This window comes from Haliotis rufescens, unplaced genomic scaffold (genome assembly GCF_023055435.1).
Source record: "Haliotis rufescens isolate VD_foot unplaced genomic scaffold, xgHalRufe1.0.p SCAF_21, whole genome shotgun sequence".
Taxonomy (NCBI): Eukaryota; Metazoa; Mollusca; class Gastropoda; order Lepetellida; family Haliotidae; genus Haliotis; species Haliotis rufescens.
Genome location: NW_025963902.1, coordinates 12,035,161 through 12,062,861, shown reverse-complemented (window position 1 = coordinate 12,062,861; position 27,701 = coordinate 12,035,161). Strand labels below are relative to the sequence as shown.

General features: G+C 41.8%; 1 protein-coding gene across 1 annotated transcript; it reads right to left on the bottom strand.

Moving 5' to 3' along the window:
- Window positions 1-8,293: 8,293 nt before the first annotated feature.
- Window positions 8,294-14,482, bottom strand: LOC124145770. Its single transcript, XM_046515683.2, has 4 exons — window positions 14,347-14,482; window positions 10,889-11,916; window positions 10,177-10,214; window positions 8,294-9,901 (listed from the first exon to the last, which is right to left on the bottom strand). The coding sequence occupies exons 2-4, from the start codon at window positions 11,895-11,897 to the stop codon at window positions 9,743-9,745; spliced, it is 1,206 nt and encodes a 401-aa protein (XP_046371639.2). The 5' UTR covers window positions 11,898-11,916; window positions 14,347-14,482; the 3' UTR covers window positions 8,294-9,742.
- Between the last annotated feature and the right edge of the window lie 13,219 nt (window positions 14,483-27,701).

The window sequence follows — 27,701 nt, the reverse complement described above, 5'->3', positions numbered from 1 at the left end:
CACTCCTTCTGTCAGATGTTCGTCCTGGCGTTGACGTGATTAGTAATGACTTGGCATGGTCCAAGTTTTAAGCTGGTGATGTGTAAGCGTTGAGCCAAATCCTTCAACACTGAGCACTGAGTCTCTTCAGGAAAAATTCTAGGGATATTTGTTTAGTGTATTGTGACTCGTTCTACGATCATTCTCATTCTACTTTTGTGTGTACATTAATGAGATTGTATCTTACAGAGCATAATTACATTGGTTTACAATTGGATACGTCTTCATTTGATATTATCATTGATCCTTCACAAATATTGTTTGTACTTTCATATGTAGATGTTACTGCCCTACTCGCACTTTCAATAAAAGACTTCACAAATATTGTTTGTACTTTCATATGTAGATGTTACTGCCCTACTCGCATTTTCAATAAAAGACTTCACTTCATATGTAGATGTTACTGCCCTACTCGCACTTTCAATAAAAGACTTCACAAATATTGTTTGTACTTTCATATGTAGATGTTACTGCCCTACTCGCACTTTCAATAAAAGACTTCACAAATATTGTTTATACTTTCATATGTAGATGTTACTGCCCTACTCGCACTTTCAATAAAAGACTTCACAAATATTGTTTATACTTTCATATGTAGATGTTACTGCCCTACTCGCACTTTCAATAAAAGACTTCACAAATATTGTTTGAACTTTCATATGTAGATGTTACTGCCCTACTCGCACTTTCAATAAAAGACTTCACAAATATTGTTTGTACTTTCATATGTAGATGTTACTGCCCTACTCGCACTTTCAATAAAAGACTTCACAAATATTGTTTGTACTTTCATATGTAGATGTTGCTGCCCTACTCGCACTTTCAATAAAAGACTTCACAAATATTGTTTGAACTTTCATATGTAGATGTTACTGCCCTACTCGCACTTTCAATAAAAGACTTCACAAATATTGTTTGTACTTTCATATGTAGATGTTACTGCCCTACTCGCACTTTCAATAAAAGACAAAATTCTTTGATTGGTTTGACTTGTATTGCAAAAGATGGAAACTTATTATTAATTAATAATAAAACAAAAGTAATTATTCTGGGGTGTAATGCATCTGACAAAAAAAAGCATGTAAGTTTAAATGAAACTACTTCAGAATTCGCTGATGAGTATAAGCACCTTGCGAATTTTAATTAAGATAATCGATATACATTTTCTGGGAAACGTATTTCAAGATAAATTAAAGCTGCAAGCAGCAATGGCGGGCTCCAAGTTACACTGTGCACAAACGTCCATGTTCGAATCCTTAAAGGGTTTCCTTGTACCAAATCCGTCACATGTAGGCACAACTTGCAGGGTATTGCTGCTACGAAATTGGCGTGTGCTAAGTCTGTTTTAAACCCATTTCCGACATTAAACATGTTCGAATCCTCAAAGGGTTTGTTTGTACCAACTCTGTCAAAAGATAGTCAGCGTTTGCAGGACATTGGCGTGTTCCAGGGGTGTCCCAAATTCTAATCAAATATTACCACCAAGTGTTGTTACTTTTTCCATGCACCCAAGAACAGAAAATAAGATGCATATGATACACTAACTTCATGTAAACTTGCAATAGTTTCTGTCAACACGCTAACAAGATATGATCGTTAAAGTAAAATTTCGGTAATTTTTTTTATCAAAATCAAAATCCAATACAACCGCAACTAAAACAGATATCCCAAAACGGCTATGAGAGTTTGCTGTGTTGTGTGTGGAGACAATTCTCAGAAAATTTGGAAGCATTTTATGCAGTGGATTCAGAGGAGATAGTATTTGAAGACAGGTACCCAAAAGACACTGTGAAAACCTTGAATCCAATATGGCTGCCAAACCATGTGACCAATGACCAAAGTCAAAGAACAAAAAATGTCAAGCAGCTCAAGCAGCAGATACATGCAAGTTTTCAAAGTAATCGGATAAGCGGTTGCGGAGCAATAGGGCGAAATACATCTTCAAAAAAATTATTGTCTTTTAGTTATCTGCCCTTGGCCTTTGGGCCTACGGCCTTGGGTTTTTGGCGGGCACTAGTACCCAACGGTCTTCATACACATACAAAATTTGAACAAAATCAAGCCAGTGGTTTTTTTGCTAGCTCTGGTACAAAAATCGGCGGAATAATAATAATATTAAATCAAATGCTAACACTGGGACTCTTCAGCCTTTTGGCTTGGGGACTCTTTAACAGGCTGTAACTTCTTTGTCAGTTGGGCTCCAGTCAAACGGATTAGCGTTCTGCGTTCGTCCGGGCCCCGGGTTCCTGTCGCATTGCTGAGATAAAGTGCTAAACTTGTTTCCGACCTCGTTCATATTCGAATCCTCAAAGGGTTTACCTGTACCAACGCCGTCAAATGTAAGGAACCTCTTGTGAGACATCACCACTACTAAATTGACATGTGCTTGGGTGTCCCAGGATGTTTCAACCATTTTCCAACTTCGACCATGTTCGAATCCGCATATGGTTTGCTTGTACCAACGCAATCAAATGTAATAAACCGCTTGTGAGACATCACCACACGTGTCTCAGGGTGTTCTTAACCCATGTTTGACTTCGACCATGTTCGAATCCGCATATGGTTTGCTTGTACCAACGCCATCAAATGTAATGCACCGCTTGTGAGACATCACCACACGTATCCCAGTGTGTTCTAAACCCACGTTTGACTTCGACCATGTTCGAATCCCCAAATGGTTTGGTTGTACCAACGCCATCACATGTAATGAACCGATTGTGAGACATCACCACACGTGTCCCAGTGTGTTCTTAACCCATGTTTGACTTCGACCATGTTCGAATCCGCATATGGTTTGCTTGTACCAACGCCATCAAATGTAATGAACCGCTTGTGAGACATCACCACACGTGTCCCAGTGTGTTCTTAACCCATGTTTGACTTCGACCATGTTCGAATCCGCATATAGTTTGCTTGTACAAACTCTGTCAAAAGATAGTCACCGTTTGCAGGACATTACCGCTACCAAATTGGCGTGTGCCACAGTTTCCCAGAGTGTACTAAACAATTTCCGACCTCGACCATATTCTAATCCGCAAATGGTTTGCTTTAAACAACGCCGTCAAAAATAAGGTACCGTAGCAATTGGCAATTGAGAAATGAAGAATCAAGCCAGCGAGTCTGACCACCCAATCCGATTAGTCGCCTCCTGTGACAAGCATAGTTGCCTCTTGAGACAAGCATCGGTTGAAAAAGTCCAATTCTAATCCTGGTCGTCAAGGGTAGTACACATAATACCGAACAAGACTGTGGAGAACGCTTGGATATCTGCAAAGCCAGTGAATGGGGGTGTATGGTAGATTTATGAGACGCTTCCTTCAATATTTGTACTCAAGTCTGATTTTTTTTCTTAAATCAAATAATACCACACCAAGCAGTGGTGCTTTCAGTATGTAACCCAGGACAAAATGAGCTACACATAGTCTCAAAGCTTCATGCAAACTTTCAATAGTTTCTGTTAAGAACCTTACAAGCTATGATCTTAAAAGTAAATTTTCGGTAAAAAGAAATGATCAAAATCAAAATCCAATATGACCGCAACTAAAAAAGATATCCAAAAACGGCTATGCTTATTTGTTGTGTTCTGTATGGAGACAATCCTCAGAAAGTTTGAAAGCATTTCATGTAGTGGATTCAGAGGAGATAGTATTTCAAGACAGGTACCCCAAAAAACCTGTCAAAAACCTTGAATCCAATATGGCTGCCAAACCACGTGATCAATGACCAAAGTCAAAGAACAAAAAATATCAAAGAACTGAAGCAGCAGATACATGCAAGGTTTGAAAGTAAACGGACAAACGGTTGTGGAGCAGCAGGGCAAAATATATCGTCAAAAAATACTTGTTATTCAGTTATCTGCCCTTGGCCTTTAGGCCTACGGCCTTGGGTTTTTGGCGGGCACTAGTACCCAACGGTCTACAAACCCACATAAAATTTGAACAAAATCGAGTCAGTGGTTATTTTGCTAGGGCAGGTACAAAAATCGGCGGAATAATAAATAATAATAAATAATAATAATAATAATAATAATTAAAGCTGCAAGCAGCAATGGCGGGCTCCAAGTTACACTGTGCACAAACGTCCATGTTCGAATCTTTAAAGGGTTCCCTTGTACCAAATCCGTCACATGTAGGCACAAATTGCAGGGTATTGCCGCTACGAAATTGGCGTGTGCTAAGTCTGTTTTAAACCCATTTCCGACATCAAACATGTTCGAATCCTCAAAGGGTTTGTTTGTACCAACTCTGTCAAAAGATAGTCACCGTTTGCAGGACATTGGCGTGTTCCAGGGGTGTCCCAAATTCTAATCAAATATTACCACCAAGTGTTGTTACTTTTTCCATGCACCCAAGAACAGAAAATAAGATGCATATGATACCTAACTTCATGTAAACTTGCAATAGTTTCTGTCAACAAGCTTACAAGATATGATCGTTAAAGTAAAATTTCGGTAATTTTTTTTATCAAAATCAAAATCCAATACAACCGCAACTAAAACAGATATCCCAAAACGGCTATGAGAGTTTGCTGTGTTGTGTGTGGAGACAATTCTCAGAAAATTTGGAAGCATTTCATGCAGTGGACTCGGAGTTGTTTGCGTTTGAAGACAGGTACCCAAAAGACACTGTGAAAACCTTCAGTCCAATATGGCTGCCAAACCATTTGACCAATGACCAAAGTCAAAGAACAAAATATGTCAAGCAGCTCAAACAGCAGATACATGCAAGTTTTCAAAATAATCGGATAAGAGGTTGCGGAGCAATAGGGCGAAATACATCTTTAAAAACGTCTTGATTTTTAGTTATCTGCCCTTGGCTTTTGGGGCTACGGCCTTGGCGGGCACTAGTACCCAACGGTCTTCATACACATACAAAATTTGAACAAAATCGAGCCAGTGGTTATTTTGCTAGCTCTGGTACAAAAATCGGTGGAATAATAATAATATTAAATCAAACGCTAACACTGGGGCTCTTCAGCCTTTCGGCTTGGGGACTCTTTAACAGGCTGTAACTTCTTTGTCAGTTGGGCTCCAGTCAAACGGATTAGCGTTCTGCGTTCGTCCGGACCCCGGGTTCCTGTCGCATTGCTGAGATAAAGTGCTAAACTTGTTTCCGACATCGTTCATATTCGAATCCTCAAAGAGTTTACCTGTACCAACGCGGTCAAATGTAAGGAACCTCTTGTGAGACATCACCACTACTAAATTGACATGTGCTTGGGTGTCCCAGGATGTTTTAACCAATTTCCAACTTCGACCATGTTCGAATCCTCAAATGGTTTGCTTGTACCAACGCCATCATATTTAAGGAACCGCTTGCGAGACATCACCAGACGTGTCCTTGTGTGTTCTTAACCCATGTTTGACTTCGACCATGTTCGAATCCGCATATGGTTTGCTTGTACCAACGCCATCAAATGTAATGAACCGCTGGTGAGCCATCACCACACGTGTCCCAGTGTGTTCTTAACCCACGTTTGACTTCGACCATGTTCGAATCCCCAAATGGTTTGGTTGTACCAACGCCGTTAAATGTAATAAACCGCTTGTGAGACATCATGACATGTGTCCCAGTGTATTCTTAACCCATGTTTGACTACAACCATGTTCGAATCCCGAAATGGTTTGCTTGTACCAACGCCGTTAAATGTAATAAACCGCTTGTGAGACATCATGACATGTGTCCCAGTGTATTCTTAACCAATGTTTGACTTCGACCATGTTCGAATCCGCACATGGTTTGCTTGTACCAACTCCATCAAAAGATAGTCCACGTTTGCAGGACATTGCCGCTACCAAATTGGCGTGTGCCACAGTTTCCCAGAGTGGACTAAATGCCGACCTCCATATTCTAATCCGCAAATGGTTTGCAAATGGTTTGCTTTTAACAACGCTGTCAAAAATAAGGTACCGTAGCAATTGGCAATTGAGAAATGAAGAATCAAGTCAGCGAGTCTGATCACCCAATCCGATTAGTCGCCTCCTGTGTCAAGCATAGTTGCCTCTTGAGACAAGCATCGTTTGAAAAAGGCCAATTCTAACTCTGGTCGTCAAGGGTAGTACACATAATATTGAACAAGGCTGTGGAGAACGCTAGGGTATCTGCAAAGCCAGTGAATGGGGGTTTATAGTAGATTTATGAGGCGCTTCCATCAGTATTTGTACTTGGGTGAATTTTTTTATCAAAATCAAAATCCAATATGACCGCAACTAAAAAAGATATAAAAAAACGGCTATGCTCATTTGTTGTGTTCTGTATGGAGACAATTCTCAAAAAGTTTGAAATCATTTCATGCAGCGGATTCAGAGGAGATAGTATTTGAAGACAGGTGCCCATAAAACCCTGTCAAAACCTTGAATCCAATATGGCTGCCAAACCATATGATCAATGACCAAAGTCAAAGAACAAAAAATATCAAGCAACTTAAGCAGTAGATACATGCAAGGTTTGAAAGTAAACGGGCAAACGGTTGTAGAGCAACAGGGCAAAATATATCGTCAAAAAATACTTGTTTTTCAGTTATCTGCCCTTGGCCTTTAGGCCTACGGCCTTGGCTTTCTGGCGGGCACTAGTACCCAACGGTCTACAAACACACACAAAATTTGAACAAAATCGAGCTCGTGGTTATTTTGCTAGGGCAGGTACAAAAATCGGCGGAATAATAAATAATAATAATAATAATAAATAATAATAATAATAAATCGAACGATTACAATAGGGCTCTACAGCCTTTCGGCTTGGAGCCCTAATAAATCGAACGATTACAATAGGGCTCTACAGCCTTTCGGCTTGGAGCCCTAAAAATACACCTTTTCTAAGGTCGAGCAATATTCCAGCAGCTCCAGCCTTTGGTGTTTACATTTCACAACTTATGAGATACAATCGAGCATGCTCTTTTTGCCAAGATTTCAAAGGGCGTCAGTCGACTCTCGATCAGAAGTTGTTTGATCAAGGTTACAACATTTAAGGCCTCAGTGAATGTTTCAAAAAGTTTTATGGTAGACGTGTGGAGGACATTTCCAAATTTGACGCATCAATGACAAAAATAATGTCGGCTGCAATTCCCCATTTTGATTTGTACCATATGTTCCCATGTTTTTTTCAGGTGAACAATTGACTTGTCTTTGCATGTGTTTGTGACGGGTGCCACCGGTGGGACAGGATACGCTCACCTTTTCGCGAACACCTGGTATCATTACTATTTGATAGTGATTCATAAACACATGCTCATGATATTGTACAATCGACTCTGCTTTATGCAGAGATTTCTATTGGATATTAAAAGCGTTTCGTCGCTTTATTTATTAAGTAATCTATAAATATGATTCAAGCTTATTGTCAAATGTGAAGATTCGATATGTGGAACATTTAGATGACTTTGCAACACCTACGTTCCAAGTTACTAATTTATTGTTTGCGTGAAATGATTAATTTTCACAAAGAAGATGATATAAAACAATTCCATATAAGTGAGCCATTTCAACATTCCATCATTGGTAATTGTATCTTGATACCAGAAAATGTATTAACTATTGGACAGTCACTAATTTTTCTATATACACCTTCGACCAAATTGAAATCATTCTTATTTTATTTTCTACGAGAAGATGAGTTCTACCCAGCTCTCCAAATGAGGTCACGGTGTGTCGAAGTCGGAGTGCGAGACCGTCAGATTAACGGGTCTGAATAGCACTGATTTAATCGATTGCCATCATTAGTGTCGGATTAACGAGTGTCGGATTAATGAGACTTGACTGTATACTGATATCGTGATGAAAGCTGTTCAAGATCCCAGCTAATCCTCCGCCCGCCTCACTCTGTTATCTCGGCCTGAGAGAATTATAATTATGTTCTGTTCCGAGAAAACAAACACTATCATTAAAGTAGATAACTGATATCTGTACAATCAGTGTTAGAAACGTTCAAAGTACCTCACTTGACTTTGGAGAACATACTTTAAAGAGGATATTTATCTCTGTAATTCAATGTAATGACAATAATTGCTTCTGCAAAATCATAATTTTTATTTCGAAAATATCAGTAGTAATCATTTCCCATTTCACCTGACATGTTCATCCAGTTAACGTAATCTGCACAGTGATTGAGACCCGTGAAGATTCCGGGGTAGAATAGGTCTTCAGCAACCCATACTTGCCGTAAAAGGCGACTATGCTTGTCGTAAAAGGCGACTAACGGAATCGGGTGGTCAGGCTCGCTGACTTGGATGATGAATGTCATCGATCCCAATTGCGTGGATCGATGCTCATGATATCAATCACTGGATTGTCTGGTCAAGACTCGATTATTTACAGACCGCCGTCATATAGCTGGAATATTGTTGAGTGCCACGTTAAACAACAAACCAAATCAAACCAAAGCACAGTGCATGATAGAAACGTTCAGAACAACTCACTTTCCTTTGGACGAAATGGTTTGAAGCTGCATCTCACGGTACGTGCCTTGGGTTATCCCATAACTGCTGAGCGTCAGGCAGGGTCACAACAATAGCAACATTTTAACGTCCAGGGGATGGAATCAACTACCTTTCGCTCCGACTACTTTAAAGTATACTTTAGCAAAACTGATATACAGTAAACTACGGTTATAACGAACACGCTTATAACGAACTGACGGATATTACGAACTTACATTTTTGGTCCAAACTATTTACTGTAGTTATGCTGTATATATGCTTATAACGAACTACGGTTATAACGAACTACAATTAGTAGTCCCTTTGAGTTCGTTATAACCGTAGTTTACTGTATTCAATCTTTAAATGATCATACCAGTTCCACATCAAAAGTACAACAAAGAAATATTTGAATTCAAATATGTTAGTCTGTCATCAACAAAGCACATTGATAGCAAAGGCAAACCATTAAAAAGAAACCAGAAATTATCAGCAACAAGAGTATATATCGATATAAACATGCAAGAACGAGTAGTCTCCCTTGACCTTATGACTGACATCCTCAGCAATGGCCAATCACTTACACGACATGGGACATTATATTAACATGGGACTTTGTACCCTTGCGTGACCTCATTCATGTGAACTTGAGAATTTTGAATGTTGGATTGTTACCTTGAATGTGAAAATGAAGCATTACAATTTATGCTATTTTGATTAGTTGAGGAACTGGGCATTCGGAAATTAATTCAACTGAACAAAACATTCTTGAAACATCAAACTTTCTGGGAAATATCACTAAATCATTATTAAAATGCTGAAAATATTATTATTTATCCATTCATATGACATAGACATCAAACTACTTTAGATTTGTAGGATTCCAACTAGCCAACATGTAATCTGTATCTGATGACAAATAACAATTCCAAATATGAATGAACAAAACTCAAATTCTTAAAAAACACATTAATTACGTTGATCTGAGTAACACAACCGACAAGATTCTCAGCAATATTATAAGGGACTAATCACAAATTACATATCATTCTAGCGTTTCCGAAGTGGCATGCTTGTTTTCAAATAAGTTTCTCGAAAATTATTCTTTTCGAGTGTGTTACCGTTTCTACAATTCATAACACTACGGTTTCAGTCAGAGCAAAGTGATAAAGTTCTGCAAATCCCCAACCTCGTCCATTTACGAGCGTCGCTATAACATAGTGCAGCGAACAAACACTTTTGAAACGCCATGAGCTCTGATAAAGCCATAGATGACCACGCCGGCTCTTCTCTAGCCATTCCTGCTTCTGAAGAAATGTATGCATATAAGCGCTATGATGCTTAGCAGGAGGCCTGTCGGCAGAACATGAATCACGACTACAACGACGGTGAGCACCAGCAGTACTTGCAATATCCAAACAAGGGGCGTCACTGGAATATGTGGCATTGTCTGAAAGCGTAATAAAATTACTTTCAAGAATTATATCTTTGATACAAAAACGATATAAGCATCGAAACGTTTACGGTGAATTTAGAATAATAACGAAAACAGGTTACATCGATATTGTTACAATGGGAAACTAGAATTGAAATATGAAACATACTGAGAAATGCATTAATACATATAATCTATATGTACTTTTACCTCATGCAACTATTACATGCTTAGCTTAAATTGAAACTTCATGGTATGTAGACATACAATTAACATCCATTTAATCGTACCTGCGATAGAACTGGTGTCGTTTTTGTAGCATGTCTGCCTGTAATATTCAAAATAAGAATATCTCCTAGACATCAGTCGGCTTGTGCAAATCTGCATCTTACCATAGAAATACCTGATGTCTCATTCTTCTAATGGGATAGAAAATCAAGTAAATTGTCTTTGTCGTAACCTTGACACTTTACATCAATTCTTCATTCTGATATTACGATTTAAATATTGTGGGAGGCATCTTCTAAGGCGCCGCGATTCGCTGTGCATGCGCAGATTTGAGTCCGCCAAAAACCTTTAATTGGGGGTTCGAATTCCGGTTCGCCCCGATTATGTTTCTGGGTTTGTCAGCACCATACCCGTGCTCGTGGGTTTCACCGAAGTGTTTAACGTCTAAGACCTGCATCACTTTGAGCTTTCCTCCCACATTAAGCAGACACTCAGTGATTTGACTGGAATACTGTTAAAAGCAGCGTTAAACACAACTCACTCACTAAATATTGTGAGGGAATATTGCTCAACTCAACAGGAGCAAATTGAATCTCCATCATCAATTTCCAATACTTATAAACAAATGTGTGAAAACTCTTTAACAAATGATAAACATATTCTAGAACTCATGTTTCTTGGATTTATGATATGACTGATTAATATTATAATAAGGATATGGAATGGGTGTTTGAAAATTAATAAAAACTTGTATTAGTTGGACTTTGCACCTACCGACATGTTTAGTGGGAACCATGCTCGTAACCTGTGGCACCAGATCTTCAAAGGCTAGCATCTCCCCCTCATCAGGACCGCACACCTGCTCAACTGGATTGTGTCCCACTTCTTTAGCATCTTCGTAGATGATCTTCCCACGTGTTTTGGTGGCCTTCTCTAACGCGAAATCTTCTACATCTACAGATGCGCTGGGTTGGTCAATGTTTGCTGTTGCTGTACCTTCCGAGGTATGATCAGCAAAGTCTGACTTATAGAACCTCCCAGGTGCATCAATATAACTTGCAGATTCTTCAAAATCAGCATCAGCATCCGACTGGCTGTCTTCATTGAAAGGTGCGTAGTTCTGGACTTCAACAGGGGGAGTTTCGTCAGAGTCTACAGTCTCATCTGTACTGAAAGAGTCACCACAGGGGATTACCGTTTCACTATGACATTCAGTGAGGTGTGTTGACTGCTCTCCATGTGAGTCTTCATCACCTAACCCAGACCTATTGTAAACGGCTCTAATATACCCAGTACCATGATCTTGATAGGTATCAGACTGAGGTTTGTCTGCAGGTTTGGATGGCTTGTCCTCCAAGCTGGAACATGAATACTGTATAAGGATATCAAGGGATTTTGACCTTCGGAGAGGTTCCCATGTGTGAGTTGATTTCGGAAACTGGAGTGACATGAATTTTATTTGATCATCCTGTGACTTATCAGCGGTGAGGTTGTCAATGAGACCACACACACAACAGATTTGACTGACCTTCTCAAGCTCATCCCCAATCTCTGGATTAACCCTTTGAATGAGTTGGACAAATATCATCCTGGCCAATTTCTGTTGATTTGAGTTTATCTTTCGTAAGAGTCCGCGCCATTTTATTCTTTTTGATACAGATGTTTTTTTCAGGTCTTGGTAGAAGTCTTCCGACAAACAGCCGAATTCATTCAGTGATTCCACAACTGGCATAATCTTCACTTCAGCCATTAGCCTACACATGACACACACGTGTTGCACCATTGTGTTGGTTGGCGAGGACCTGCAACGAGTAAAAAGGATAAACATGTTCAGTGGAATATCGGTTATCGATTACCACAATTCCATCGGCAACATATAGATGGTATGTATAGTTCATCGATTGACCTTCCAAGCTGGTATTTCATGCGGTGCGCAACCATAGTGAAAATGTCAACTTGGTCAGGTCAGAAAATAACTAATTGTTTGACAAGAGAAGACATGTGTACAAGTTGTTATGTATTTTCTTTGCGATTTTCATGACTCCGAGGGGGCACGGGTGGCCCAGTCGTCTGAGGCGTCGCGATTCGCTGTGCAGAGTTGCGTCCATTGGGCACGACAGAAAGCTATGATTGTGGGTTCGAATCCCGGTTCGCCCCGATTATGTTTCTAGGTTTGTCAGCTCCATACCCGTGCTCGTGGGTTTCACCGAGGTGGTAAACGTGTGAGACCTGCATCTCTTCGGGCTTTCCTCCCACATTAAGCTGACACGCCGCATTATAACTGTAATACTGTTAAAAGTGGCGTTAAACCCAACTCACTCACTCACTCATGACTCCGACCATAGTAACATCGATGCAGACTCAAAGCATTTCAGTCGGTTTTACATTAAGATAAATACCGTATTTCGTCACTAAAGAGTTGCTACAACGAGTTTTTTCCTATATACGAGGCAAGGGAAGTGTTGATGTGAAACATCGGTACAAATAGAAATGTCTGCAGGAACCAGACAGATTACACTGACCTACCGATTATTTGGAGTCGTGGTTGAGTTTAGTGAGTAAGCAATATATAGTCGAATATTGATATGCCAAACTTGGAAGTGTCGAATCCCCAATGCTCCCGGCAAATTCCTTCTATATTTATCACCATTTATACTCGGATCTGTCTAACTGGTTGTATCGCATTCCCGGTTGTCTTGAACTCAGTTGGGAGTCCCAAGTATCAAAATTAAACTTGACATACCCCCTGATGACTCGAATAGTTCAAAATAAAAAATAAAGTTGACATATCCACACTAGCCAACCTGTCAGCTCTCTTCACACACAATTGATTGATCTCACAGCGATTGCCGCAATTACAGAAAAGGCAGGATGCTTTCTAAAAAACTGAACACCACATGCCAATATAAAATCAAACCTAATGAACAAGCACACCTAAAATCAAATAGTAATTTGATTATAGTATACAACATGTTTGTTTGTTTGTTTGTTTGTTTGTTTGTTTGTTTGTTTGTTTGTTTGTTTGTTTGTTTGTTTGTTTGCAATATTCCAGCTATATGGCGGCGGTTTATAAATAATCCAGTGATTTACGTCATGAGGGTCGATCCACGCAATTGGGATACGATGGCATGCATCAACCAAGTCAGCGAGCCCGACCACCCGATCCCGTTAGTCGCCTCTTACGACTAGAATGGGCTGGATAAAAGTTCGAATCCGGATCGTCACGGGTATCAACTACAGCTAGCTGATGGCGTATATAAGTAGTTAACTTACATGTGGGGATATAGAACAAGGATGACAAGTCTTAAAATATAAATAAAGGACGTGTGTGATATGTGGAATGAGAAATCGAGTAAATCACACCTCCGGAGAGCGAAAGGTCGAGGGTTCGATACCCAGCCGCGCTTAACCAATAGACGTTAACGGATGGTACTTGTTGTTACCCTGCCTGGCGCTTGGCAAGAGGTCTGAAACCAGGACTGGTCGGCTCTGAGTCAGTATACTGTGTCTGAGTGGGGTATCCATGTTAAACTGTGACTGTATCTCAATGGGCTGGCGCTATAAAATTGGCATTAGCCCGGACTAGTACAAACAGCCACACACACACACACACACACACACACACACACACACACACACACACACACACACACACACACACACACACACACACACACACACACACACACACACACACGCACGCACGCACGCACGCACGCACGCACGCACGCACGTCGCTATATAAATGCAATAATAATAATGCGACGTTCAACCCCATTTCATCTCAACTGTATCGAAAAAACAGATAAAAACGAGTAGCTTACTAGTTAGGTGTACAGATTAACCCTTTCGTTAATTTTTTTTAAAATTAGTCATGTTGGAAGATGTGTCAGTTTCCGCGTACTGAGGTATTTTTATCCCACACTGCAAACGAGTCACATGTACATCACGCGATGATCACGTATTGCTGAAATACTGCTGAGTGCGGCGTTAAACAACAAACAAACAAACACACATACATATGATATTCACTTTTCGCTATTTAAAGACACAACAATAATGATAGATTGGGTGTCAGTTTAAGTAAGATAGCTAGTTGTTGTATATTTGTTTCGATTGCAGTGCGGAATATCTGATTACCAGTGCTCACTACATACATGCATCACAAGTAGTTTCGAGAGCATATTCCTTTTATTACCATGCATTTTTGTTTCAGGAAAATTCACACATACCTGTTCTTAGACTTTGATCGTCTTCTTGTTGAGTGTTAAAGTATGTATAGCCTGCCAGTAGTGTGTGCAACGAACAGCAATGATCTCCACGCTACATCACAACATGCATCTCCCTAGCTGTACCAACATAGCAGTAAGTAGGTCGTACTGAAATACAAGGGAAGCAGAACACATCCTTGCGGAAGTCCTGTTCACGTGTTGACATTGAGATTGCGTGATTTGTTTATCATTCTAACCTTCTTGGTTCGCTAATATAAACTATGAACTTGACAATGTGTGAGGAACAAAAAAATATAAAGAGCTTCCAATATCAAGGTGGTGAGGTGAGGTGAAATGGGGTTTAACGTCGCGTCCAAGATTATTGCACTTATATAGCGAAGTGCATGTACGTGTGTGTGTTTCTGTGGCTGCTTGTACTAGTCCGGACTGATGCCAATTGATAGTGCTAGCTCACTGAGATACCATGCCGCAGTTTAACATGAATACCCCACTCAGACACAGTATACTGACTCCGAGCCGACCAGTCCTTGTTTTAGCCCCTTAATGCCGAGCGCCAGACAGGGTAGCAACAAGTACCATCTTTTAACGTCTTTTGGTATGACGCGGTCGGGGATCGAACCCCGGACCTTCCGCTCTCCGTCCAATATCAAGTGTCATTCGAACCGCGATATATACTGCAGTATAAGTAATATTGCCGACGAGTGTCATCAGTATATACTCACGACACCTGAAAGTTGTAACAAGTTCGAGTGGTCATTATGTTTTTCACTCAATCTATTTGGTCATCCTTCCATATGTGATAGCCAAGTGGTTAAAGCGTTCGCTGATCACAAGGAATGTCCGGGTTCGATTATCCACATGGGTAAAGTGTCTATATCACATTGCTGGTGTTCCTGTCGTGATATTGCTGAAATAGTGATAAAGCGGCGTAAAATCCTACTCACTCACCCTTCCCGTCCACAAGTGAACATCGTTATACCATCTTTATATATTTTCTATCGACCATATTGTTTCATTCGATATTGTACATGTATATAATTCGATTACAGTAAACTACGGTTATATCGAACACGCTTATAACGAACTGACGGATATAACGAACTTACTTTTTTGGTCCCGACTATTTGCTGTAGTTATGCTGTATATATGCTTATAACGAACTACGGTTATAACGAACTAAAATTAGTAGTGAATGAATGAATGAATTTCTTTATTTCCTCCAGAGTTGAACCCGAAGATTTTACATGGGCAAATACATTATTTACAATACATCAATGAAATTACTTGACTATATACAATGAAATCATGTTATACACTGCTATGAATAAATAATTTACAATGTACATTTTGAGAGTAGTAAAGTGTCTAGTGTCTTGTTACCCTCAATTAGTTTGACTGCTATACAACATTAGACACATACTTCCCAGTTGTAATTTCTGATATTTTATTTTACCTGACATGGACTACACTTGTAACTGTCATACAATCAGACATCAGTTCTTTTTATACAAATTATTCTTGTGTTTATCAACCAGCTCCAAGAATTCCAAAACGTCCTGAAGTAGCATGGCTTTTTAGGCAAGTTGCCCGTTTAGTTAGTAAAACTTTCTTGATAATCTACTTGCTCTAGAGTGTCCATATGTTTGCGATGATCATGTTTCGGTTTATTTCTTTTTACTATTGTAGTTCGTCCCAAATTCGTCCACATCATCGGCGCTCTGTAAGTTCCCGTGTTCATGAGATTTACTGAAGTGGTAAATGTCCACGATCTCGTCGTGTGCTGTCTTCTCACATGAAGTTGACACAGCTTGATAGACCTGTTAGAAACGGCGTTACATTCACTCACTCAGTCACTCAGTCGATCACTCACTCACTCACTCACTCCCTCACTCACTCACTCAGCCACCCACCCACCCACCCACCCACCCACTCACTCACCCACTCACTCACCCACTCACTCACTCACTCACTCACTCACCCACTCACTCACTCACTCACTCACTCACTCACTCACCGTAGCTGCGTGTTTTACTGTGTGGTAACCGCAAAGGCCCTGCACCACTTCTGGCTTTCCTTCCGCTTCAAACACGGAAGACACAGACACGAGTAGTTCTCATGAAACACTGTTACACTATTTGATTATGATATGTACACATTTCTCTCTGTCCACTGTCAACAACGTAAACACGTCGACAACAACAACACGGAAATCGACGTATTTCGTTTCGAAAACTTGTCAATAATTTCAATGTCATTCGCATATATTTTTATCAAAAACATATTTGAGGGAAAGAATGACAATGTTCAAACTTACTAATAAAGTTGTTAATTTCATCTGTTCACTTTTCCATTACTTCACACACGTGTCAAAGAAACTACCACGTTAAGCTACCCTGTTCATCCACCCTGAATGAGACACATGGCGTGGGACTGAGATATAGGCCCGTTTCAGACATCTGTCCAGATTACACAGATGTCCAAGATTATTGCACTTATATAGCGACGTGCATGCACGTGTGTGTGTGTGTGGCTACTTGTACGCGTCCGAACTAATGCCGATTTTATAGTGCTAGCCCACTGAGACACCATGCCGCAGTTTGACATGAATACCCCACTCAGACACGGTGTACCGACTCCGAGGCGATCAGACCTTGTTTTAGCCCCTTAATGCCGAGCGCCAGACAGGGTAGCAACAAGTACCATCTTTTAACGTCTTTTGGTATGACGCAACCCGGGATCGAACCCCGGACCTTTTGCTCTCCGGGCGAACGCACCTTAATGCCGAGCGCAATAATCTTCTGCACAGGTTCTTGTAGGTGACCCGCCGTGATATTGCTGGAATATTGCTAAAAGCGGCGTAAAACCTCACTCACTCACTCACTCACTCTTGTAGGTGATATTACTTGTATCGATAACCAGTGATGGTCCTTGAGAACTGGTGTAATGTGGTCACGTTGTGGACATAGGGATATAGTCTTGGCTGCTGTATTCTGGATGCGCTGCAGTTTGGCAGTGAGAAGTTTGGGTGCACCTGTCAAAAGAACAATACAGTAGTCTACTCGAGACAATCAAGGACTGAACAAGTGTGATAGCATCTCTTGTCAGATATTTCCGGATTTTTCCCACGTTCCTGACTTGCTAGAAATGTTCTTTATATGTTTTTCTGGGCGAAGTTCCGTATCGAGTAGGACACCAAGGTGTCTATGTTTTAAACTGTGTCTATTAATTCACAGCGTCCAGATTAACAAGGTTTCACTTTATGGCACACATGTTTTGTTTGTTGTTTTACGCCACACTCAGCAATGTTCCAGCTGTATGACAGGGGTCTGTAAATAATCGAGTCTGGACCAGACAATCCAGTGATAGATATCATGAGCATCGATCCACGCAATTGGGATCGATGACATTCATCAACCAAGTCAGCGAGCCTGACCACACCCTATCCCGTTAGTCGCCTTTTACGGCAAGCATGGGTTGCTGAAGACCTATTCTACCCCGGATCTTCACGGGTATCCATGTATCAGTATATATCCTCATCATGACATGTACTGTTAAAATTTATTCAAGGTAAAATCCAAAAAATACACAAACATTATACAAGCATATTGCCAGGGACATATTGATAACTTCACCTACCTTTAACTACAGTATAAATAGGAGATACACCTAGTGTGTTTTCGATGTAGAGGTATCAAACATATATTCGAACCCTGCAAAGGACAAAGTAACACTCAGTATATGATTCGTGCCAGTTATATTCGCCCAATACAAGATGGCCGCCGTTGGTTTATATCACCACCAACAAAGTTCCAACGCCGTGAAGTGTAATACACCTACACCATAACCTATAACACTCAGCTTCTTCTTCTGAGGACACAAGCACTCGGGACGAATCATCTCATGGCCTTTCCCCTTTTCACTGAGACTGAGACTCGTAAGAAACTGCTTCTGTTCCAGAAATGTTCATCCTTCACTTACGCACCGCTCTACACCGCTTTACACCGCTTTACACCGCTCTACACCGCTTTACGCCGCTTTACGCCGCTTTACGCCGCTTTACGCCGCTCTACACCGCTCTACATCGCTCTACACCGCTCTACACCGCCTTACACCGCTCTACACCGCTCTACATCGCTCTAAACCGCTCTACACCGCTTTACACCGCAGTGTTCCTGTGTTCTACATCGCTTTACACCGCTCTACACCGCTCTACACCGCCGAACACGTTTTGTCTGTCTCCGCCTTCACCAGTACCGTCTTCACAACTACGCGCCCGTAAAATCACACGTATTCAAAGGCTGTCATTCCTGGTTAGTAGATTTAGTGCAGATTGGTCTCGATCATTAAAGGATTTTCGTCTGGCCTTTCGTGGAATGTCCACAGGACTGTATGACAAGAGGGAAGACTTCAACTTTCAAATAGTTAACTTTCCCTTCATGTCTAGCAATATTCCAGCAGTTCCAGCCTTTGGTGTTTACATTTCACAACTTTTGAGATACAAACGAGCATGCTCTTTCTGCCAAGATTTCAAAGAGCGCCAGGGGCGGTCGGGTATCCTCGTGGTTAAGCATTCGCTCGTCACACCGAAGCCCCGGGTTCGAATCCCACTGGAATACTTCTAAAAACGGCGTAAAAACCATACTCACTCACTCAAAGAGCGTCACACGACTCTTGCTAAAAAATTGATTGATCAAGGTTACCACATTCAAGGCCTCAGTAAAGCATTCAAAATGTTTTATGGTAGACATGTGGAGGACATTTCCAAATTTGACGCATCAGTGACAAAAAAAATTGTCCGATGCAATTCCCTATTTTGACTTGTACCATATGTTCCCTTGTCGTTTCCGGTGAACAGTTGACTTGACTTTGCATGTATGTGTGACGGGTGCCACCGGTGGGTCAGGATAGGCTCATCTTTTCGCCAACACCTTGTGTCATCACTATTTGATAGTGGTTCATAAACACATACTCATGATATAGTCAGAATCCTACCATCCACTCTGCTTTATGCAGAGATTTCTATTGGATATGGAAAGGACTTTGTCGTTTTGTTGAACAGATCCTGTGAGTCGAAGAGTTGGGATTTAAATTAATCAGTTATCCTATGTATACCTAATAGATATGCAATACAATGCTGACATCTCCCCTCTTCCTATTGTTGCACTGCCAAATGTTTACTTCTTTCCCCAGTTCGTCATAGTTCCTACCGATCATCAATAATGTGAAGCAAGCAGATACTGTAAACAGGGATTTTTTTGCGACCGTTTTATTATTGCGAGTTTAGCGAACGAGACTCAATAGCAAAAATTAAAAACGCAAAAATAAGTATAAATAATACATACATACTTTATTCATTGCAACACGTCATCAAATATTGAAATCATCAACCAGAACCACAAGTTACTCAATAGGTTAAAAACACAAATGAATGCAGAATGGTCACACAAAACATCACAAATGACAGTGTAAACAAACCAATTAGTGTCACTGTTACCTCACAGTAATCCTGCCTTCTTCCAACCACGCTTGATTGCGTCAGTGTCCTTTGCAATTTTGTCCACAATTTTGTTTGCATTCAAACTCACAGTCATGACACTGAGTTGAGTCAATTATCGTATTTGATAATTGGTCACAATCCCTTCCGGTCAACTTTCCGGCCAACTCAGATTAACTAGCTTCAGAGAGAAGCTGTCTATTGTTTGGTAATCGAGAGGTCATCTCAACACGGCAACTCGCAAAAATATCTCATCGCAGTATTGTCTTTGGTGTGGTATTCGCAATATTTTAACGGCGCAGAAATATAGCTGTTTACAGTATACACCTGAAGAAGTCGACACCATGTGAGTGTCATCCCTTCGCACGTCATTGCACAGACACGACGCAACAATCAAATAGTTCTGCCACCGTGTGTTACCTTTTCTGGGCGTTTCAAACAGCGAGTTGGGATACCAGGGACAGTGCAAAGCCAGAAGAGGGCGCTAGTAATTGGCACCAGACTAAGAGCCCTTTTTGGCCAACCGTAAATGTCAAATGTCAAAATTGCGGATAACTTTGAAAGGCTGGTATGAACTTTATCAGACATGTACAAATGGCTGATTTCTAGTCGAGTTTCTTCTTTACACTTGCAAGTTTTTTTTATTTCTGACATGATCAAATATTTCATATGGGCTTAAATGAGTGAAAAAGACAGAGTTTTCTAACTTCAAATGAAACCCTCAAAATGAGTAAGTCCATGACCTTTTTTTATTTATCTATTGTACCTATATCGCATTTGAAAATCAACTTGTTCATGTTAAACAACTAGCCTTTCTGGCACATTTTACCCTTATCTTAGCATTTCATTTTGCCATAAGTCCCAATCATGCAATTGTTGAAATGATCCAAGTCTGGTCCTCATTCGTATGAACACGACTGATAACTTTCATCCCACGTTCTAAAGATGTGTCTTATTTTTAAATTATGCTAATCCAGAGGGTCAAAAGGGTCCCTTTTCCCACAAGTACCCTGGCCCTTCACTGATTTTAAAACAGAACGATCGACACCTCTTCACTGGACACACACATGGGTTATCTCAATTCTACCCTGACACGGAGGGCACGGGTGGCCCAGTCGTCTAAGGCGCCGCGATTCGCTGTGCAGAGTTGCGTCCCTTGGGCACGCCAGAAACCTATGATTGTGGGTTCGAATCCCGGTTCGCCCCGATTATGTTTCTAGGTTTGTCAGCACCATACCCGTGCTCGTGGGTTTCACCGAAGTGGTTAACGTCTGAGACCTGCATCACTTCGGGCTTTCCTCCCACATTAAGCTGACACGCCGTGATATAACTGGAATACTGTTAAAAGCGGCATTAAACCCAACTCACTTACTCACTACGGGCAACATACAGTTCTGTCAGTTCCATATTCTTTTGTGGTGGTTTTCTTGTTTGTTTGTTTGATTGTTTGTTTGTTTTTGTGTTTGTTCGTTTTGATATTGCAAGCAACGTCTCGAGCTGTCAGAGTATAATGACATCAACTTATCCTTCTCCCCGAATCTGACCATCCACTCTATGTAATTGTAATCACGACAGGCTGGTGGGCAATCAATGTCCGTGAGCAGACACTGTCAGTTTGGAACCAATGTCCGGTATATGCAAATATCTTTCTCTGTAGCCATTGTCGGTGACAAGGTATCGCTGAACAACACCTGGTGTTATCACTATTTGATAGTGATTCGTAAACACCTGGTGTCATCACTATTTGATAGTGATTCATAAACACCTGGTGTCATCACTATTTGATAGTGATTCATAAACACCTGGTGTCATCACTGTTTCATAGTTATTCATAAACACCTGGTGTCATCCCTATATGATAGTGATTCATAAACACCTGGTGTCATCACTATTTGATAGTGATTCATAAACACCTGGTGTCATCACTATTTGATAGTGATTCATAAACACCTGGTGTCATCACTGTTTCATAGTTATTCATAAACACCTGGTGTCATCCCTATATGATAGTGATTCATAAACACCTGGTGTCATCACTATTTGATAGTGATTCATAAACACCTGGTGTCATCACTATTTGATAGTGATTCATAAACATATGCTCATGATACGGTCTGAGACGTTTTATCGACTCTTCTTTCAGTAACGGGGGCACGGGTGGCCCAGTCGTCTAAGGCGCCGCGATTCCCTGTGCAGAGTTGCCTCTCTTGGGCACGCCAGAAACCTATGATTGTGGGTTCGAATCCCGGTTCGCCCCGATTATGTTTCTAGGTTTGTCAGCACCATACCCGTGCTCGTGGGTTTCACCGAAGTGGTAAACGTCTGGGACCTGCATCACTTCGGGCTTTCCTCCCACATTAAGCTGACACGCCGCGACATAACTGGAATAATGTTAAAAGCGGCGTTAAACCCAACTCACTCACTTACTCTTTCAGTTACATGGTTGTACGCTATGTCATATTTGGTGACATGTAACCTTTGTCTGTTGAAGGAGACCAGAAGCCTATATATCGATTGATATATCGGATAACATGCGATTTAATCATGAAACTCACAGAAACTCATTTAGTGATTTAAGCCACATATCCTATATCCTAACGCTTTATCCTTACCCTCTTGGTCACCAGGAGGCACGGAGTCCCGTCAATTAAGGCGTCGCGCTGAGCACAGTTGCGTCCCTTAGGCATGACAGGATCGACGCTGAACCAAACTGGCCACTGCGTGCGGAACACCACACCACACTGTGCCATACTACTCTGCACACAACCATACCTCACCACTCCGCGCCACATCGCACCATACCGCACCACTCCGCGCCACATCACACCATACCTCACCACTCCGCGCCACACCACACCATACCGCACCACTCCGCGCCACATCACACCATACCTCACCACTCTGCGCCACACCACACCATACCGCACCACTCCGCGCCACATCACACCATACCACACCACTCCGCGCCACATCACACCATACCTCACCACTCCGCGCCACATCACACCATACCGCACCACTCCGCGCCATACCACACCACACCACACCCACGCACCACACCACCACATCCGCACCACACCAATCACCACACCACACCACGCCGCTCCGCGCCACATCACACCGCACCGTATCACACCACACCGAACCATGCCACACCACACCATGTCACACCACATCACACCACATCACACCACATAACCCCACATAACACCACACACCACACACCACCATGCCACACCACACATCACCAAACCACGCCACTCCACGCCATACCAACCGCATAGCACCACACCCACGCACCGCACCACATCCACGCACTACACCGCACCGCACCACACCACAACGCACCACATCCACGCACCACACCGCACCACACTACACCACAACGCACAACAGCAACGCACCACATCCACGCACCACATCCACGCACTACACCGCACCGCACCGCACCGCACCGCACCGCACCGCACCGCACCGCACCACATCATACACCGCACCGCACCGCACCGCACCGCACCACGCACCGCACCGCACCGCACCGCACCGCACCGCACCGCACCGCACCGCACCGCACCGCACCGCACCGCACCGCACCGCACCGCACCGCACCGCACCGCACCGCACCGCACTGCACTGCATTACCAAATGATAACTTTAAGTAACTATAATATATGATTGAATAAATCAAATCCAGGAATAAGAGAGAAAGTGTTTGGGGCTACCCGTAATTCCTATCCTGGGAAACGCCACGGGGACGTGATTGGTTAAACCCACAGCCTCGCTAAATGAATTATTTCTGTATTATTTATTGTGGCGGAGCGGGATTTCACGTAGCTTTAATTATAGATTCGCTTTTAACCGGCGGGTGGGTCCCTGAACAAAGAAACACGAGCAGACTTTGAATAAACTCGGCAAACTGTTTGTCCATCAGATCAATTATAAAATAACATAATTTCCCCGAACTACTTAATCAATACTGGCATGTTTAACATTATATCAACAACTTAGTTTCCTCTTTCACATCTCAAATCATGTTTTGACTACTCTACGCGTACCCTAAAACCTACACCTCACCCATACCAACGGCCATCCACACCCCCACACACGCAAGCACACACACCCACACCAACACGCACGCACACACACCAACACACACACACACGCACGCACGCACGCACGCACACACGCACACACACGCACGCACACACACACACGCACACACGCACACACACACACACACACACACACATACGCACGCACACGCACACGCACACGCACACACACACACACGCACACACATCCCACCCCATACATACTTCATGATAATTACAGACTTTGTCATACAGCGTCTTTCCACATTGAATGAGTGCAGTAGCCGTGTCAGGTCGAAACAAGCTCAAGCCACATTTTGCTTGTCTCCCTGTCAGTATTGCGGTAAACTTTCAGGGGCGGTCGGGTAGCTTTGTGGTTAAAGCGTTCGCTCGTCACGCCAAAGACCCCGGTTCTATTCCCGACATGGGTACAATGTGTGAAGCCCATTTCCGGTGTCCCCCGCCGTGATATTGCTAGAATATTGCTAAAGGCGGCGTAAAACCATACTCACTCACTCACTCGGAAACTTTCAAGTAAATGCCATGCATTTCGGGGTTTAAATAAACTAAAACGGATCAACAAACAAATATCGAGATATTGAAGAACCAATAAATCAAATACGACATGTTAAATATAATTGTTTAAAAAGACACAAATGCATGTACAATACATATCAGTTCCATGGCTTCTCCCAAAAATGTTGGCTGTTATTTTTGCGGTCAATCTTAGGACAAATGTCAAGTATATCAGGTTTAAAATAAAAACAACTTTCAAAATTAAGAAAACTGCTTTGCCAAATGTGACATGTTATATGCAATAATATTTTTAAAAATAGAAATGCACGTATTTTCTATTTTAATTACCCATAAGGCCATATTTCAGAAAAAATGTCAGAAAATATTTCAGAAAAATATTTAAAACAGACCACGCGGAATAATCAGGGCGATGTGGGATTTGAACAAGTGATCATGAGTTCATAGAAATTATTTTAATGGAATCATAATAATTCCAGAGAATCCAAATACAAAAGAGGAACAGACATGTTTTAAGCTTCGAGAGTCAAGCCAAAATTTGATAGTGCGTGATTCTGGCGGATCAGTTAAAACACACATATGTAACATTATTTGCAATGGCCAACTTATACCAAGATCTTTTATCAAACAATTTATGAAGTGATGCTTAAATATATATGTGGGACCAACTAAACATGGCAAACATACTTTGGATTACAGCTGGCTGGGACATAATGGGTTTGTAACGGTTTTATTATTTTCAGTTTGAGCATTCTGTCGATGACAAAAACACCTGACATAACTCACTAGTGTCTGAGTGTCTGAGTTGGGTTTAACGCCGCTTTAAACAGTATTCCAGTTATATCACGGCGTGTCAGCTTAATGTGGGAGGAAAGCCCGAAGTTTTGCAGGTCTCAGACGTTTACCACTCCGGTGAAACCCACGAGCACGGGCATGGTGCTGACAAACCTAGAAACATAATCGGGATTCGAACCAACAATCATAGATTTCTGGCGTGCCTTGCAACACTGCACAACGTTACTCTCTATGAGTGAGTGAGTGAGTGAGTATGGTTTTACGCCGCTTTTAGCAATATTCCAGCAATATCACGGTGGGGGACACCAGAAATGGGCTTCACACATTGTACCCTTGTCGGGAATCGAACCCGGGTTTTCAGCGTGACGAGCGAACGCTTTAACCACTAGGCTACCCGACCGCCCTAACTCACTATGAAGGACATATAACAATATAACAATATATCAAAATAACAATATAAATGTAAGGATATTATGTCCAAGATGATTGACATGAGCTACGTATACTAAACCGAAAATATAGGTAATTATCCGGAAAATATAAAATAAATCTTTAAGGCTGCCCTGGAAAACGCCTTGTGGTATGAAACAGGACGTAGATAAGTCTTATAAATCACTGTGCGCCGTCTAGTCGACACATTGACTCTGTGAAGCTAATCACTAATTATTGAACAGGAACGTTCCACAGCATTCCATGTTTGTGCCCGAGTTCATCATAGACTTACCAAGGAGATCTCATACAAGTAGGGAACTGTCGCAGTATTGTGAGTATATTATTTTTGGATTATCGTGCATTGGTATCCCTTACATTTGGTCACGTTATTGTTTTGTATTTTTGTGGAAAAAAAACACGTATCTGTTGAAATGATGGAACAAACTTGTGTAGTTTACTGCTCTTTTTTGTTCGAATGATATCTGCTGAAGCTGTGCAGAGTTGCGTCACTGATGCGCGCCAGAAACCTGTGATTGTGAATCCAGGCCTGCCTTGATAATGTTTCTAGGTTTGTCTGCACCATGCCCATGCTCATGGGTTTCACCAAAGTGGTAAACGTCTGAGACCTGCGTCACTTCGGGCTTTCCTCCCACATAAAGCAGACACGCCGCGATATAACTGGAATACTGTTAAAAGCACCATACCCGTGGTAAAACTCGCAGATCTGCATCACATTGTGGTATAAATTGAATACTTTTCATAGAGGAATTCAAACAAACTCACTCACTTACTTGCAAATGGTTGCCTTGAACGTTACTGACATGAAACATTTTCCTGCCTGAAACAATTAATCACTCACTCACTCACTATTTCACTCACTCACCCACCCTCACTCACTCACTCACCCACCCATACACCCACTCACTCACTCACTCACTCACTCACTAAACCACTCAACCACCCACCCACCCACTCACTCACTCACTCACTCACTCGCCCACTCACTCACTCACTATTTCACTCACTCACCCACCCTCACTCACTCACTCACTCACTCACTCACTCACCCACCCAAACACCCACTCACTCACTCACTCAACCACTCAACAACCCACCCACCCACCCACATACCCACTCACTCAACCCACTCACTCACTCACCCACCCATCCACCCATCCACCCACCCATCCACCCATACACTCACTCACTCACTCATTCACTCACTCACTCACTCAACCTCTCAACCACCCACCCACCCACTCAGTCACTCACCCATACACCCACTCACTCACTCACCCACTCACTCAACCTCTCAACCACCCACACACCCACTCACTCGTTTTCATTTACTATCTTCAGAACACAGACCAGATCATGAGGAAACTTCAGAGCCTAGTCATCCTTGCAGTTTTTACATGGGTTCCAGTCTCCCTTGTGATTCCGACATTGATGAAGAGGTTGAACTGCTACCAGGGATGTGATTGCAGTAAGCAATCAGAAATTTACATGCGCTGCAGGTACCTCAACTTGACCGAAAAGGTCCTACCCCTGCCTCCAAAACAGTCCATGTGCATGACGACAACAGTATATCTTGAGGACGGCATCATTCCATGTCTGTCACAGAGCCATGTTTCCAAGTATTCTCCATATATGTTAGTAGCCCTCAGTCTGAGAAATAATTCCATCGTAAACATTGATGGGAATGCCTTCACCAACTTGACATATTTGGAGACACTTGATCTGTCACAGAACTTCCTAAGCGAGGCTATTCTCAAGGAAGTGTTCTCTGGAATTGCGTTGACTTCAATCAACAAACTGAATATCAGTTCCATGAATCTTGCAAACGTTTCTGATAACTTGTTTGAACATTTGAAAAATATTCCGAACTTCCATCTTCTGTATCTCAATAACACTGCTAGCTTCCCATTAGGCTCATTAATGCGCATAACTAATATGACCTCACTTGACTTTAATAAAAATAATTTAATAAATATAAATCTGAAGATAGC